This window comes from Peromyscus californicus, unplaced genomic scaffold (genome assembly GCF_007827085.1).
Source record: "Peromyscus californicus insignis strain IS unplaced genomic scaffold, ASM782708v3 Scaffold_20__1_contigs__length_68692818, whole genome shotgun sequence".
NCBI lineage: Eukaryota > Metazoa > Chordata > Mammalia > Rodentia > Cricetidae > Peromyscus > Peromyscus californicus.
This window is the reverse complement of record NW_026294503.1, coordinates 37,176,875-37,195,091: the sequence shown is the minus strand read 5'-3', so window position 1 is coordinate 37,195,091 and position 18,217 is coordinate 37,176,875. Positions and strand designations below refer to the sequence as shown.

At 44.9% G+C, this 18,217-nt stretch overlaps 1 protein-coding gene across 3 annotated transcripts in view; it reads left to right on the top strand.

The window, feature by feature from the left end:
* Positions 1-18,217, top strand: part of Col22a1 (collagen type XXII alpha 1 chain) — a 255,332-nt gene that overhangs the window by 149,341 nt on the left and 87,774 nt on the right. For all 3 annotated transcript variants that reach the window (XR_008220523.1, XM_052747950.1, XM_052747949.1), the window contains exons 37-40: positions 1,343-1,396; positions 3,820-3,924; positions 4,881-4,925; positions 13,518-13,595. Coding sequence is in view for 2 of the 3 variants with exons in the window: in XM_052747950.1 (XP_052603910.1) it covers positions 1,343-1,396; positions 3,820-3,924; positions 4,881-4,925; positions 13,518-13,595 (282 nt within the window). In the remaining variant the exon portion in view is untranslated. The remainder of the gene's footprint in view (positions 1-1,342; positions 1,397-3,819; positions 3,925-4,880; positions 4,926-13,517; positions 13,596-18,217) is intronic.

Genomic DNA, 18,217 nt, shown 5'->3' with positions numbered 1-18,217 from the left:
GTCAGCCGTTCCTAAAATCTTTCATCTGAAGAAATGAGATAGGGTTAGGCCAGCTTATCTTTTAGGTCCCACATCAGCTGCTGAGATTCCTCCCCTCCCTCTCCTGGATGGAGCTCCAAGATGTCTCTTAATGGGCTAGTTTTATGATTCAACGTAAGCATTGATTTAGCCTTTCAGGATTTTCAGTAAAATACACAGTGGCATCTGGTCACAGGCTACAGAGACTTTGTCCTCTGCAATAGAGTAGGCCAGGCTTGCTCTCTAAGCCTTCCCAGGTAGCTGTGACTCAGAGGACAGTTGCATGGTATTTAGAGTCTTAATGCTTAGTATGTTAGTTTATTTCATCCACATAGCAAGCCTGTTGGGTGGATACCATCCTTGACGCCGTTTTATACAGAAGGAAATGGAGGCAGGAGGAGACTGAGTCATGGTGGAAGTGGTTGGATTGGCTCTTTCCTGTATAGTCTTTCCTTTCCCACATGCATACACAGTCAACATCAGCCAACCCTTTTTCCTTTGCCCATCCCCGCCCCCGGCTTTTGAAGAGCATTGTATCCAGTCATCCACAGGAAAGGGGCAGAATTGATACCTGAAGTAGCTGCAGGGTGGTGGGAGAAGAAACAGCCACCTCTTTAAATATATAAAAAATATACTTTGTGTGTGTTTAGGTGTTTGCCTTCAACACACTGTGTACCACTGTGCACTGGTGGTTATGGAGGCCAGAAAAGGGCTTCAGGTATCCTGGAAGTAGAATGTGTAGTTGTGAGCTACTGTTCAGGTGTTGGGATTTGAACCCAGGTCCTCTGGTAGAGAAAGCGAAGCTCTTAACCACTGACCCATCTCCCTACCCCCAGTAGCCTCGTACTTTGCCCTAAGGTGAGTTGCTCTACAGGGTGTCCTAGGTGGGCTCCAGAGTCCTCAGCAGGGCTGAGCTCCAGTTGCTCAATGACTGGCTGGCTGTTTTCTTTCTCATGACCGTATGCCCACCCTGGTATGTCCACAGAATGTTTACCCTTGAGGTGTTGGGGAGAACCTCACAGATACTGGAAGGGTAGGTCTCTGACACCAAGTCACGTTTTGGGTTGTACTGAAACCTTTTTGGTATCTGCCCTCACCTGGTCTGTCTACTCTACGACTAAGGGTATGAGGGGCAAGCATTGGGCAGACCATATCTATTCTCAAAGTTTTGATGTACAACCCCCATGGCCAAGAGATGGGCATTAGTGAGTTTAAGACAGGATGGGAAACATGTGAGAAGAAGAGAAAGGAAGCCTGGGGACATACCCATGGGGGCTAATGTCCTTCAAAAACTGACCATGTGAACAACCCTCCTTTTTTTCAGGGTCCCCCCGGCATCAGAGGTGCCCCTGGGAAAGACGGGGAGCGTGGGGAGAAGGTAAGAGCAATGTAGACTACAGAAAGACATTCTGTTGTTGAAGGCTTCACTTGGGCAGTAGTTGAGGAGCTCACATTGCTCAGGGGTGGCCGAGGGCCCAGGCACGAGAAGGGACTGTGCGAGGGAGATAGGGGAATGTGACATCTCATACTTCTCACCCTCGAGTCAGAGTAATGCCCCCTTTACAGATGCCAACAGACGCTCCCAGGGACTTCATGGTCCCATATCTCATAGCTGGTGAGCAGCAGAACTGGATCTCACTGTACATCCCTCTTTGGACTCAGCATCCCATCTTTCGCCGAGCACCATGATTGTCAGGGAACCTTTCCCAAGCCTGGGAAAGTGTTTTGTTTATTAGAAGAAGGAAACAACATCCTGATTCCTACCATCAGAAATTGCCTACAGTCTGGGGAGGAGCGAGGCACCCTCTGCAGCCCTGCTGCACATTTTTATGTGTTTAGCGAGGCTGAGTCAGAGCTTGGGAAACCCACAGTGCTCATCGGTGCCCAAGGGAGATGGAGAGGTCCAGACTCATTAAAGGCTGGTTCCATGTCCTAGTTGTGTGATTCTGGACTAGGGTGACAACAGTGATCATCATAGGGACAGTCTCACCTCCTCCTGACATTTGGTTGTCCTCCCACAAGGGGGAGGTGGGGTGCAACTGGCATAGCATATACAGAACAGGATTCTGCCTGAACTATCACAAAACACATGAGCCAAACCTCACAACATACACAGTTCAGCTGTCCTGGGTGTCAGCAGGACCAAGGCTGGGAAACAGTCACCCTAGCAAATGGCATTCTCATGGCACCCGAGCTTGCTCAGTTGTAAAGTGAAGATGTCGCTAGCAGACGTTGGGTCCAGGCTTGTGAACATCACTCCAAGGACTGGGGACAGGGGCATGGCCTTGGGAGAAAACGTGTGACAAGGACATAGTGATGTGTCTTGTTCCCTTTACAAGTCAGGTATCCTTTCTTCAGATGTATCATCTGCAGAGGTCTACCCAGTTGCTCAAACATGGATTGTATTTTAGATAGGGTCTCACTCGGTGCCTCGTGCTAGCCTTGAACTCACTCTATAGTTCAGGCCAACCTCTTATCCATGGTAATTCCCTTGCCTCAAACTCCCAAGTACTATGATTAGAGGTGAGAGCTACTCCAAATTCATCAAATAGATTCCTTCTAGATGCTTCTCCTGGAAACTTTTAAAGAAGTGATCATTTTTATCTTTTATGTTTTTTTTTCAGTAAAAATTTAACAAGAGTGAGTGTATTTTTAATTTTAGCAAAAGACTTGATTTTAAAATACAAATTCCGGGGGGGGGGGGAAATGATTTATTCTAGAGGAAAAAACAAACTATAGAAAATATCTTTGGCTTGTGGTCTCACGACTACAAGTTTAATAATAAACCCTGGGTGGTGCAGGTACAATGTTTTTTGGTGTGTGTGTGTGTGTGTGTGTGTGTGTGTGTGTGTGTGTGTTGGGTTTTGGAAACAGGGTCTCACTATGTAGTCCTGGATGCCTGGAGCTTTCTTTGTCAACCAGGCTGGCATACAACTTGCAATAATTCCCCTGCTCCTAATTACAAGTGCTGGAATTATAAATGTATGCTACAATACACTGCTGGTGCTTTAAAAAAAATAATGCCAAGTTAAGTTGCAGAAACAAAAGAGCACCTAACTTAAAGATGGATAAATCCAAATTTCATGTGTGCTGTTGGCCCATTTGTCCTCTAGGGGGAGCCAAATACCTCTTGACTGATCAGAAACGTCATGAAGGTTGAGCCAGGCCCAGGGCTCCAAGGGTCCAGACTTCTGCAAAAGGGCAAAATTCCTGAAATCACAGTCTGCTCTTTAGCATGTCCTGTGACTGGCCTGGGGCGGGCTGAGAAAGCTGCTCTCTAGGCTTGAAGAGACCCTCTCCATCACCGGCTTGAAGCCTTGGCAGGTTTTCCTGCACTTCTCCATCAGAGAAGGGATAGGGACAGGCAGGGTGAACCTTGGTGGAGGCTCTGCCCAGTAAAGGACTTCAGCACACCTGTGTTGGGGGACAGAATTGAAGTTTTGATAGTCACTGAGCAGTCTGTCTTCTGATGCCACAGAGGAACAAGTATTTTATTTTGTTTTTAAAAAATATTTATTTATTTACTTATTTTTTGGAGAGGGTTTCTCTATGTAGTTTTGGTGCTTGTCCTGGGTCTCGCTCTGTAGCCCAGGCTGGCCTCGAACTCACAGAGATCCACCTGCGTCTGCCTCCCGAGTGCTGGGATTAAAGGCATGCGCCACCACCGCCCGGCTGGGACAAGTATTTTAAAGTTGTCCAGGCAGCTCCAGAAGCCTCCACAAAGGCTCGGGCTCAATTGCCATTTGGAAAGCTGAGTTCTGCACACTACAGATGCTCATCAGTGTCCTCTTTTCTCTCCAGGGAACAGCAGGGGAGGAAGGCAGCCCTGGGCCAGCTGGTCCACGGGGCGATCCTGGTGCTCCTGGCCTCCCTGGGCCACCTGGAAAAGGGAAGGACGGGGAGCCAGTAAGTGGCAGGCTGACGTGCTTTGAACTTTGGGAAGCCAGGCTAGCAATGGAAAATAAAACAAGAGCAAAAGCAAAGACTCATTTTAGAAAGTGAGCCATAGTTGGTGAGCTGGAGCTGAGTGGGAAGGGGTGCTATAAGGCTTGGGGTGTCCCTTAACCCAGGGACACAGTCCTGCCAACCAGCTTGCTTCATAATAACAATAAAGTAGAAAATGTAAACACTGTACTTCCATGACGGTTTTCACTAACTTGTGAATTATTGCTGAAATATTTGACTTAATACTTTCTGCCTGTGGTTGACCGCAGGAAACTGGATCCTTGGAAGTGAAACCACAGATGGGCAATTGCTCACAGCCAGCCCTGAGCACAAGGAGCTCTGGCTGCACGCTCAGGATCCAGGGGAGCCAGTCATGCACATGAGTTTCAAATTACCCAGTGGTCATGACGCGCGCGCGCGCGCGCGCACACACATACACAAAAGGATTTCTTGGTCCACACTGGGCTCCTCTGGCCAAAAATAGATCTGGATGTCAAGTGTATTCATGAGTGCCATAATAGGCCGAGCTCATTGGCTGGAAATAGAAACCCCTCCCATAGGCTGCCCCAGGTCTCTGTAAGTGTGATAAGAAGAAAGAGACTAAGCTTTGGGGTCATGGGGTCAGGTGAGCATGGCTTTGAAGCTTGATCTTGCTGCTTCCTTTGGGATCCCTTAGCATGAAGATCTGAAGAGGAAAAATAACACTAAGGGATAGAGAGGCTTGTTTTTGTCCAGATAGGGGCAGGGAATGGAAGAGTCAGAAGTAACACCCAGGACCTATGACGGGAGTATAGTCACATTGCAGTGAGAGTCCCCTCGGTAGCTGCCCTCCTGCTCCAGCAGAGGGCAGGCAGCCAGGTATGTGGTGAGGGATTGGGTGATCAGCGCTCATGGTCCCCTGTTGTTCATTTCAACAGGGACTTCGTGGACCGCCTGGTTTACCTGGTCCCTTAGGAACCAAGGTAAGTGCTTGTCCAAGCAAATTGGAGATGGACCTTTAGAGAACATGGACATTTTTATTATATGCATCTCTGGTCACCTCAGCCACGCCCACATTTCTCATCTGAGACTCTTGAGATCGTGAGGTAATGGCCACAGCAGTGCCTCATAAATGCTAATTAAATGAGCTTTGGAGAGCTGTTGCCTTTCACCTAGCCAGGCTGTGTGCTAAGTCTTCTCTTGTTACTGGTAAGATTTTGGTAGTGGATGATCTCCAAACTTTAACATAATTCTAATGGGAGTCTAGGAGTCTGGTGTGTGTTTGTGTGTGTGTGTGTGTGTGTGTGTGTGTGGTATTGAGGGTGGTCCTAGTCTAAACAGTCCAGCACTGTCCCAACACTGCTCTCTTTCCCCAAGCCTTGGCATACCTGGTGGGTAGAGGGAAAGAGGGAAGGACCTGCAGGCAGAATTTTATGAGCCAGTGCTGGAAACTGGTTATGTCCACCCACTAAATTCTAGTGACATTCATGACAAGGAAGGCCAAAGAATGTCACCTAGTTGGGCACCAAAGAGGAAGAAGGAAATGGATGAATACCAGCCCTATTCTACCTCAATTTATCAACAACCATGGGCCTGAAAGGCAGTATCCCCCTGAACAAGCAGGGAATTGCCCCAAGGTCTCTCAACACTGAATCCCTCATTCATTTATTCAAGCTTGCCTGGATGACCAGCCTCATTATTTCCATCATGGCACATCTATAGAATGGACATAATAGTGATCCTGGTACATTCCTGGGCCTCTATTGGCTCATGGCTCAGGGGACATATGGAGGTATAAATTGCAAAGGCAGGCAGGTGTTGGAGTGGGGGGGGTGTGAGCTCTGAGCATGTTCAGGGAGGTTCTTAACCTGGTTTGGTTGTGAGTGGCTACTTGGAGAGTGAGGTGTACTTGTCCTCATTTGAAATTGCATGTGGCAGCTGGTGTGGGAAGAAATGCTGCTGTAGGCTATGGTGATATTTTATTTGTATTAAAATGTTATTTGTATGTTAATAAATAAAGTTGCCCGGGGGTCAGAGCTATTAGCAAGCCATAGGAAAGCAGGGCAGTGGTAGCGTATGCTTGTAATTCCAGCACTTGGTAGGCAGAGCTGGGTAAGTCTCTGTGTGTTCAGGGATACAGCCATTATTGGATACAAATGCCTTTAATCTTAATACCAATCATGGAAAACCTGGAGGCCTATACAGACAGGCCGTGAGGAGGCGGTCATGTGGTTGGGTTTACAACCTATGAGAAGGCAGGACAGGAACTCTATATAAAGACTTTAACACAGGGGTAGCTCTGGTTCGGAGAGGTAGGACCACCGCAGGAGGAAGGGTAAGGTTTTAGCTCTTAGCTGTGACCTCTTGGCTTTCTTCTTTGCATTGGTTCTGTGTTTCTTATTTAATAAGAAGGTTGGATACATCTACAGTAGGCCTTGGCAAGGTTGAGCGTGGAGGGACACTGAGGCAGGGCATGAAGCAAATTTAACTATAGCCATACCCACACACAGGGAGAATCATGACATCAACTCGGATACATGGACTTGAGAAGATGTGGGCCGGAGTCACTCATTGATGTCAGAATGGGATGCTTGGATATTTGGCTTTAATGGGATATGCATATTTAAATTACATAAAGATGTTATTATAAAATCACTTCTTAGCACTTGTGCCTATTTATAAAAACCATTTCTTTAAAAAATCCTTCTTGCCAGGAGTGGTGGTACATGCCTGTAATCCCAGAATTTAAGAGGTAGAGATAGGATTAGGAGAATCTAGAGTCTGTGGCTAGACTGGGTCACTAGGTTGGGTCTAGGCCAGCCTGGGCTACAGAATAAAGGTGTCTCTCAATGAACAAAAACATCCTAAAAAACATGGAGAACCTATTCCTATATATCTTCTACACTATGGTTTTTGTTGTCCTCCAAGTCACCCTGAGCCAGCCAGCACTGTGTGAAGTGCACTGCTTCCCATCCCAGATGTCGTTTTAAGCTTCCGTATATGCTGCTCTGACCGGAAGTTTGGTTCCCAGCCCTTGAGTCCACCCACCTAACAGGAGACCATTGCCCTGTTTGTTCCTTTGATTTTACAGCTGTACTTTTGGGATCTCAGTTATACAGCTACAGAGTGCTGTGGAATAATCCTGTTGTACACTGTAAAGATTTGTCTCTCTAACTGATTTAAAACACTGATTGGCCAGTAGCCAGGCAGGAAGTATAGGCGGGGCTATCAAACCAAGGATGATGGAAAAGAAAAGGACAGATTCAGAGAGTCACCAGTAAGCACAGAGAAGCAAGATGAGAATGTTGTACTGAGAAAAGGTACCAAGCCACATAGCTAAACATAGATAAGAATTATGGGTTAATTTAAGTGTAAGAGCTAGTTAGTAACAAGCCTGAGCTAGTGGCCAAGCATTTATAAGTAATATTAAGCCTCCCAGTCAATTATTTGGGAAGCGGCTGCCAGGTATTTGGGAACAGGTATATGGGAGAGAAACATCTGATTACAACAGAGTGAATTGAATTTAAAATTGTATGTGAAAAGCTCACCAAACTAATATCTAGCATAAGGAAGTTTGAGATTCTATAGATGTTGACAGGAGCAAAGCATAGGTCTCAGCTTCATAATTTTCTCCCTATTCAAGCAGGCTATCTCTCTAACTATCCTAAACCTTCATTAAGCGAGATTGTAGTATACTAATTTGTTTGCAGTATGTTAATTTGATTGCATTACCTATGATCAAACATTTCCCTAAGTGGGAGAATTATCTATATGGTAGGAGTAAATGCATGTCAGCTGCATATTTTCTGGGGCAGGGGTAGTATCAGGATTGTATAAGGGAGTCTGTCTGTCATTGGTGAGTCCTGTCCAGATTCTCCTTCAGTGCCCAATCATTCTGACCCTTTTCTCTTGAGAAGGACGTTCAGGACCCAGAGGACAGTGGTAACCTTTTAGAAGCAAAAGAAGGGTGTCAGAAGTGGCAGAGAAGTCAATGGCTTGACTTGTCTCATTTTCCACCATAATCAAATATAACCTTTATCTAACAGTAGGAGACACTTTAAATTCCTTTTATCCCACAGTTGTATCTTAGGATCTTAACAATAGAGCCATAAAATATATTTTTTTCTTTCTTCCAAGAAAAGTGTGTGTGTGGGGGGCATGTTCCCATATCTATAAGAAATAACTCCCTAGTATAGGGCTTGAAACATTGTTATCCTGTGGTTTCAGCTTTCCTGTTGCAACAGGAAGTTGTTCCCCTAGGTAGCCTATATCTGATCTATACACACACTTTTGGAAAAAGTCATGTGGGAACCAGTGAAAACATCAATAAATGTAGAAGGTGGACTCGGACTTCTGACCCAGTGTAGCTGAGCAGTTTCAATATCATGGAGGCTCAGGGTAAGTCATGCTGTCCCTGGACCCACCTTTCCCCTTAAATATTCACTCATCACACTGTGGATGATGTAGAGATGTGTAAGTTACTGTGTTTGGGGTTTAGAAGTTCCCACTGTTGAGGGATTTAGAAAGTAAGTCGAAATTCAAGGACATCTTTATTTGGAGAATGGATTGCCCAGGGGGGCTGTAAAGGAAGCGATGCAAAAGAGAAGGGAAGGAGAAATAATGGAGAGCAGTCTTCAGCCTTGTCTCAGGTGTTGAGAGGACATGCCTCACTGGATTATGGGAGGAAGCAATCTAGAAGTTTCCTTCCGCACATGCTCAATGCCTCCTGGTTGGTGCTAAGTTCCACGCAACTCGGTGAGTGACATTTGTTTCCTGCAAAGTGAACATGTTTGGGCTTCACAGAGAACTTATTTTGAATTCCAGATCAACTATCTACAGGATAGATGATTGGAAAGCAAATGGGTTTAGCTTTCCGAGGCTCTTAACTTTTCTGTTTGAAAGAGTAACGAATGTTTGACACTAAGGGCTCCTTGAGAGAGAAATGATCTTATGGCACATAGCCACTGTTCTGTAACTTCCATCTCTTTGCAGAACCCCAAACTTCTTCACACATTCCTCCTGGAGTGTGGCTCCCAGATGCTCACTCTTGGGCTCTGTCCCTTCCTACCCACTAGTCCTCTTGTGCTTGATGATAGAGGGCTAGGTTTATTTTTCTGTCCTTTGGGGGCCATTTTCTAAAAGTATCTGTTCATTAAGCTAGGAAATGGTTTCTTGAGGGAATTTTTAGCATCACAATAGGCTATAGACACAGATGGGGCCAGACCTGGCCACTGTGCAAAAAAATCAATCATAGACTCACTGCTGCTAAGTTGGGTCAGAGAGGCCTTGCTAGCATGCTCTTTCTTCTGGGGTATAGGACAGGAGTTTATTTTGGAGGAGGCAGAATTCAGTGGCTGACACAATGCAGCTGTGCATTGCTTGTTCTGGCATCCAGGCAGAGGGCATTAAAGCCAGTATCAGACTTTAAACCGGACACTTGGTGCAGAGATATGTAGATATCTACTCTACATTGAGTCTGACTCATTTGAGATACGTGGTGGTAAATTTTGTTGAATAGGCAAATGAATAGGAAGTCATTTTCATGCAGTTTACAGAAAAGTCAGAGGTGAGATGGACACATGGAAAGTAGGAGGTTAATGTGAAGATTAATGAAGGTATGTGCAAATTATTGAAATCTGACAGACAGACAGACAGACAGTGCAGGCTGAGACAGCTCTGTGGAAGGAATGACTGGACCCAGGCAGTGGCTGGGTCAGTGGTGGGGAGGCTGGGGCATGGAAGTTTAAGCATGCTCTCAGAGGCAATGGTATGTGCACGAGGCAGGGGTGTATCTGTTACTTTGCTGTTGATTGTGACAGAATAGTATGACAAAAAGCAAGCCACAGAAGATAGACTTTATTTTGACTTGCAGTTCCAGAGTGGGTTGAGTCCATTATCGAGAAGGCATGACATCCGGAATGTGAGGTCAGCCTGACAGGAAGCAGAGTGATCGTGCTTTGTCCAGACACAGGAAGCATCACAATAAGCTCAAGGAAGCAGAGGTTGGGGGTAAACCCAGCTGGAAGCAGAGAGATTAGATTTTATCTGTGTGAAAGAAGCTGGAAGCAGAGGTGGGGGAGAGGAGTGGGGAGGGAGTGAAAACAGGAAGTGGGGACCATCTATAAAACCTCAGCCCCACCCCCACCCTAGTGAAGTACTTCCTAAAGTTTCTATAACCTTCCCAAACAGTGCCACCCACTGGGGACCAAATGTTCAAATCCATGAGCCAGTCAGTAGAGGGCATTTCTCATCCAAACCACAACAAAGGGGGTATAAACAACAGCGCAGAAGAATATAGATTCCTAGTGTAACTTGTCATTCGAGGGTTGGGGTTACTAATGTACATGTGGCCTTGGGAAGGAAACAGGAGGTTAGCAACAGCAGGGAAGTCTGTGTCAGTCACGTCAAAGCAAAACCCGGGTACAGAATGGATGGGCTTATTTGACTTTTATGTGTCCATCTAATTTTTCTCTCTGCTAACCCTCAATAAAATGGTAATGGTATAACTGCACTACTTGGTATGTCTCTCAACTTCATAGTCACTTTCCATCTAAGTGATTATACACAAGATGCAGAGGAACTTGGTAGAATCTTAATATTTTATTGACGAAGGTCTTAAGGTGTAGAGACTCCATGAGGCCTTCCCAAGGTAGGAGCATGACAGTATGCTGGGGCCAGACCAAGAGTCATCCAACTATGCCCGAGATATTCCTGCCTGGCCCTCTTCACTCTTGTAAAGAGCTGCTGGCAGATGAGTTATGGGTCAGGTTCACACTTGTTTCTGTATTTATCTTCTTGACCCACCTTCCTTATACTTCTTAGAGTTTCTAGATCCAAAGCATGTTACGATTCCCAGGCCTAGCCATATTATAGCACCCCAGAGAAATGAAATTGTACTAAGTAGGAATTTGAAGAGAAATTAGGAAAGATCTAGTAGAATAGTGAAGGGTGGGGCAATGGCTGATCTGTTTCTCAGGGATTGTTAACAATGGGCGGCAGAGTCACGTTGGGCTTGGAAGGACAAGGAAGAGAAATAGCAGGTTATTAAGGGGGCTTAGTGAGGGATTTGGGTTTGGGTTTTTACATTTTTGTGTAAGGACTTTTTAAGCTTCCTTCCTTTCAGCTTCATGATTGATACTCCACTTCAGGACTCAGCACTGAGTACTTACAGTAAACAGGCATCGTGACTGAATTGCAGGTGGGGATTGGAGCCTAGATCTTGGCTTACATGGGACACACAATGAGTGTTAGCTGAATGAAAATCCAACTGTAATCATCATAGGAGCAGGAAAAACAAATTATCTTAGAAGCATGACTTTTCTTCTTTATTTTTGAATAATGTCTTTTACTTATTCTTTGAAAATTTTATACATGTACCCAATTTATCTCTATCATAGCTATCCTTCCATTTACCCTCTCCAGATTTCCCTGGGCGCTCTAGTACATCTCACGCCCAACTTCATGTCCTCCTTTTTTGAAAAAAAAAACAAAAACGCAATGAGTGTAACTATGGCTTCCTGTATGCAAGTGGGGCTATCCACAAGGAATGGGCAACCTGTCAGCTGTGGTCAGAGAAGCTTTTTTTATGCCGTGGGCAGTTAGTGCAGAGACTCAGCATGCTGGGAATAGATGAATGTGAGTATCAGCTCTGGAAGATGCATCTCTACCTCTCACTCATGAGGCTCAGGAAACACAGAGGAGCAGGAGGAAAGACTGCAGGGCTTGGCACATGAGAAAGAGTTCTGTGAAATATTGTTTGGATATGACATGACTGTTGTACACATGAACTCTTGGCAGTGATGGTTACCTGCACAAGGACCAGAGTTGCTTTCTTAAACCTAAATGTAAGGGTTTCTAGTAGCCATTATGAGAAAAACTATAGCCTGTTGATTAACAATATATTTTAAATGCTTAAAAACATAGATGTTAATAAATCAATGTTTCCTAGAGTCAGCTTTCTGAAAGTAATCTCTTTGGCTCTTTGTGACTAGCCTCTGGGCTGGTTGACTCATCCCAGGGATATTAAGTGGTCTGAGCAAGGACACCTGACATTGCATTTTCAGACTGGAGGGATAGGTGAACAATCTTTTATGTAATGTGGTAATGTATATTTTTTTATTAAGTTTTTTTTATTCATTTTACATACCAATCACAGATCCCCATCTTCCCTCCTCCTGCCCCTCTAAACTCCCCTCCCATTCTACTCCCCATTCCCTCCTACAAGAAGGTAAGGCCTCCCATGGGAAGTCAGCGGAGCCTCTGGTAATGTGTATTTTGAATCTGGGTTGTGAGAAAGAGTCCTAGACAAGTTGCATCTCCTAATGTTGCCTGTAGGGTTGGGGAGGCACAGCAAACAAACTCATTAGCCACCAGGCATTCAAAAATCTGAGTATTTGTACAAAATGTGGTGATCCAAGACTGGAAATGCCTATGTCAGCACCAGTCAGGCTTGCTGCCCCCCTCAGAGTCAGCCTTAGTCAGAGACACTTCTTTGTCTGCCATTGAGGGAATTAAAACACCAGAATCTGGGACCTCAGCTTCCTTCTATGGGAAATGGCCAAGTCTTTTTATCCCTCTCCTCTCTTATTTTTCCCGTCAAGTCCAGAATGTCACATGGTGAGAGCAGCAGCAAATGCAGCAGGTGGCTTGTGTGGACTGAGTGGCAGGATCACAACATGTTCCCTTTGTACTGAACTCATTGAACCAGCATACTACCACTCTGGCTCAGCTGCTCCTGTGTGCCACCTGGATGGTGAAGAAACGTGCTCGAGGCACTTGTCATGGTCTTTTTTTTTTTTTTTTTGGTTGTGAGCCTAGCCTTTAACGGCTGAGCCATCTCTCCAGTCCTCTTGTCATGGTCTTAAGTTAGCAGTTCATCGTGCCAAATCTATACTTTTTTTGGGGGGGGGTTTGAGTCAGGGTTTCTCTGTGTAGCTTTGCACCTTCCCTGGAACTCACTCTGTAGCCCAGGCTGGCCTTGAACTCACAGAGATCCACCTGTCTCTGTCTCCCAAGTGCTGGGATTAAAGGTGTGCGCCACCACTGCCTGGCCACAAATCTATACTTTTAAGCGCACTGCTTGAAGTTATGGTCTTATTTTAGTTATCTTTGAGGCTCTTCTGTCACACCAAGAAGAGCTACTCATGAAGTGTAGGTATTGGGAAAATGCTGAAACATCGATGTATTTATTTACTGATGATGTGGGATCTGAGTTGAAAAGTGGGTGCATATGTGGTTGGGATGGAGCTATGATGGGCATGGGGGAAACACCATAGCTAGGTGCTCCAAACATGGGGAGTAGACTTAGTGTTCTAGTCACAGTTAGCATCATGTTCAAATTGGGGTAACTTTGAGAGTTATGTTATCACAATCATAGGGCTCTGGTTCATGTGGTACTTGACCAAGAGGAAGGATGGGCTCCTAGTACATCATGGAATGGAGGATGAATGAAGGATAGGTGGGAGAGGAGCTGATGGATCAACAGTCAGGATTCTGTGAGAAGCATAATTATTCCTGTACATTGTTCCTGATCTTGCCAATGCTGACCTATTTATTGTGCTTTTCTATCTCCTTAGGGTGACCGAGGAACACCTGGGATCCCTGGCTCTCCTGGCAGCCGTGGTGACCCAGGCATCGGGGTTGCTGGTCCACCCGTGAGTCCTTATTCAGCTAACATCCTTGTTTTCAGGTCCCATTCATACTGCAGATCCCTGCTGGCTCCCTTGGGAGTCTACAGCATAGGTTCCTGAAGAGACAGTCCTGTTTCAGCTGGTACGGCAGTGGGCTGTGAATCCTTGGGTCCATTAAATGCAGGGTTTGTGTACATGGCTGCAGGTGGTGCAAAACTTGTTGTACTTCTAATGGGAATAAGAAGAAAACAACCTTTGGACCAATGCACGGGGTCTGATTCAAAACAAGAACAACAACAAATCTCACCGATTTTGTATTGGTTCTTTCATAATTCCATTACACACATATGAAATACATATATAATATACTTGGGTCATATTCCCCACTATTACCTTTTTTTCCCCTTCCTCCTCCTCCTGAAGGCCTTCTTCCCACCAAGTTGTCTTCCTTTTTCCATGTCTCTTGCTTATTGCCAACTGAATTTAACTAGGGTTGCCTGTGTAAATACAGCTGTGGGCTTATTTACTTGAGCAAGGGCACTCTACAATTGACTACCATGGAGGAGTCTGACTTCCATCAGAGGCAGCAAGTGTCTAGAGCTTCTCAGGGTTGGGTGGGGTCTTGTTAGTCCTGCCCTTTTTCATGATGCTGTGTTGATGCGCCCAGCATTGTGCAGTAGTTACTGCTGCTGTGATGTCACCCAATGATTTTAAAGAAAAATAAAAGACCCATGGACCAAACTATGAGTAATAAAATCATAGCTAATAAAACTAAGCTGGGGAAGGAGTGTGATCTGGGAAAACACTGTGGTTTTGTATATCTTAGGCCCCAAACAAAACAAAACAAAACAAAAACAAAATAAGCTAATTATCCTGATTCCTCTAATTGTTAAAGGTAAGAACATATCTCATGGTTCCAAAACAGCATCCACAAATGGTCCTTGTATTGTTGGTTTTAAGGAGTAGTTTACATCATGTAGAAGGTACAGGCTTCTTAAACCCATAGATCTTGTAGCTGTGTTATCTCCGAGTTATCCAGGCTCATCCAGGTCCTCAGCCAGACATCCCCTGTGGAAGACACACTTTGTCCAAAGCATAGGACACATGGTGTTGAAATTTAGAATTGTTTTCAGTGAAGAACTAAATTTCTTTTCTCGAGAATAGAATCACGTTCTGGTCTTCTCACCATCACAGAAGTGTGTCTTTTCTTCTCTGTGTCACTGAATGATAGCTTTCAGAACTTAAGGACAGTTTCCAATCTGAGGCTATTTTTCCATCTGCTCTCATCTTTGCTAAAGGCAGAATATTGATTCAGCCTCAACTGCATTTTTTTTCCTTGACAGCCAGCCATGTCTTACTATTACTTGAGAGAAACTCAAATACTCAGCTAAGCCTTGGAATAGCTCAGCTACCCACATATAACTATTATTTTAAGCCATGGGCCTAGTCTAACTTCACCCCTGCTAAACATAACCTGGATAGAAACCAAAAGAGCACATTGCCCAGTCTCTGCTTTTTCCACATTTGAGAAATGCAGACCACAACCAAAAAGATCTCAAGTAATACCATTTTTTCTTCGTTTTATGGATAATTTCATATAGAGTTCTGTATTCACATCATCGCCCCCCCACTCCTCCTGTGTCCATCTCAAACTCCTTATCATAATCACCACCTCTTATCTTCACTATTGGTGTGTGTGTGTGTCTGTGTGTCTGTATGTTTGTAAATACAGCCTACTGAATCCATGTAGTGTTGCTCATGTATGTGCTTAAGGCTGACTTAGGGCCGACTGCTTGGTATTAGAGAACTATTAATTGCCTATATCTCTTCATTTAGGGGTGAGGTTTGTAAGATTTCCCCATCTATAATATTGTTGAGATTTCCTGGGTGCACATTCCCTGTCATATACAGAAAACACACTCTTCCAGCAGACATCTTGGTCTTAGACTCTTACAATCTTACCTTCCCCATCTTCCATAATGTTCTCTGAGCCTTTGGTGTAAAGAGTTGTGTTGTTAAGATGGGTGGTGGTGGTGGCACATGCCTCTAATCCCAGCACTCGGGAGGAGGCAGAGCCTGGTGGATCTCTGTAAGTTTGAGGCCAGCCTGGTCTACAGAGTGAGATCCAGGACAGGCACCAAAACTACACAGAGAAACCCTGTGTCGAAAAAACAAAAAAGAGTTGTGTTGTTGATATATCACTTGAGGTTGGGCAACCCATGGCCAGTTGTTCTCTATATTTTGACTAGTTGTGCATTTCTAAAATGTTCTGTGTCTGCTGCAAAAAGGTATTTTTTTGATGAGGGTTGCGAGCTACATTTATCTGTGGGTATAAGAATAAATATTTAAATGTAATTAAAATTATACTGGCTTAGGATAGTGGTAGTAGTAGGTTTTCCAGAGCACATGGCCTTACCACTGTGGGTAGTTGGCTGCGTTTATAGTACCAGGTATAAATTCTCTCCTATTGAGTAGCCCTTAAGTCCAATTAGACAGCATTTGTTTGTCCCTAAGATGTAAGTGACACTGTTGCATCCTTGTCTTGCTGTGTTGGTCATTGTTGTGATTCATAGACTAAGTAACATAATTCTTCATATATAACTCCCGAGGAAAAAGAAGAGAGATCTAATTTATTATCTGTAATGTTGCATAAAATAAAAGTCCCCTTTGCTTTTGTCTGTGGTCTTCATACATCTGAGTCAGTTTAGGCCTCTCTCCTCACACATGGTTCTTTGTTCTTCCTTTTTCCAACAGGCCTGGGTGCTTCCCCACTGGAGAAGACCACCTACTTCTCCCTCCTACCAGCAATGGGGACTCCTTCAAGGTGGCAGAATTACAGGGGGGCTCTCGGTCTCCCTAGAGATCCATAAACACTGTGGCAGGAACAAATGAATTCCCCATGTGGAATCCCTGTTCGGTTTGTTCTGTTTCACAGAAAATGTCAGCTAGAATTTCTGACAATCAACGCTCTCCATTATATTGATTATATTTCTTTGTCTTAATTTCTTTTTAATTTTAGTGTCTGGGTACTAGGACAACAGATAAAGAAACAGTAGCCCAGACTTCTTATTCCTGGAGGCTTCCTCTCAGAAGGGCCCCTTGCCCTAAAGTTATGAGTTTGAGTCCTGATGGACTTGATCCTTAGAACAGAAAATACCTAATGCTGTGTGCCTGGGATGTGGTTGTCCCTTGTTTCCTGTCCACTCCTCAAGGATCCACCCCATCAAGCTCATCTTTAGACAGTCCATGCTGAATGCCTAGGATATGATTGTCCCCATGTGTCCTGTCTGTTCTCCAAGGATGCACTGCATCAAGCTCATTTAGACAGCCAGGCAACAGAGATGGCACAATTCACCCCAAATTTAACTAGCTGAAATCACCATGAAATATCTTCCTGCCTAGCTGATTCCACAGGAAAAATAATTTGCTGGCTGCAGCCAAGAGGTTGTAAATCAACTCTTTAGTGTATTCCTACCACTTGGGCTTATTAAAAGCTTCCTGGTGGATGAAACCTTATTGCATTGCCATAAATCTCATTGGCCAGCAGCCTAGGCTGGTGAGGGCCAGAGAAACTGTATGAAAGGTTCAAGTATTTGCTGATAGCAGGCATGTAGTAGAGGTGAGGAAGGGATGTGTCAAGTTATTGGGGAATATGGATCTTTGCTCAGCAGCCCAACGTTTCTCTCCACATTGGGTTTTATATTGGGATGCAAAGGATTATATCCCCCACCCCACTCATGGGAGAGATGGGTTATTCTTCAGAGTTAAGGGTTAAGGTAGGTATCCCAAGTATGAGTTTATCTGAGAGGTGATTTCAGAAATTCACTCTTAGAGGGTAACAAAGTGAGTAGAGATAGGAAGAGAGCCCAGGTAGAGTTTGTTGTTGAGCAGATGGGCACCGTGGGCAGTTGAGTCTTGCTCCTTTGACTCCTGACTCACTACATGGCACACTCTCAGAGATGCCTGCAAAAAGAACAAGGGAGCTGGAGTCTTGATGTACCAATACCATAGCTCGTGAGCTGCTCCCAGGAACTGTCAGCCAGACCTTGGGCTGACATGCTCCCTCTGGATAAAGAACCCCTGGGGCGTGGGGCAGATTCTGTTGTGAGTTGTCCTCTGCCTCCTGCCTCCTCTGGAGCTTGTTCCTCAAGCCTTTATCATTCATAGGCTTTGCTACCCACTGGAAGGGAGCCAGGGGCTGGTATGTTGATCCTGCTAGGTTGACCCATCAAGCAGTAAGACTGTGCAGTTGCTTGAGGTTTTAACTTTCTGTTGCCAGAATTCACAAGCAAAATCCTCCTTTCATCTTCAAGTTGCCTCTGATCTTCCTTTGGTAAGGTTTAAGAGCTAAATCATGAGCTCTTTCAGGCTTTGGTGAGATCAACGTGCTCATGGGGTTGATACCAGGAGCTTTATAAGGACAAGGCTCTCACTGACAGCCACATAATCCGAGACTCTTTCCTCTTCCAATCATCAGGTTCCCTGTGGACCAAGTGCCAGCCATTTCAGCAACACCATCAGGGCAACTGGGAGAATGTGGCCTGATGCTATTGGTGATGATGTCTAGCACATCATCTGGTGATGATGATTCTGTGGTGTCATCGAATTCCTCTTCAGTACTTCTGAGCCTTCAAAGCCTGAAATGT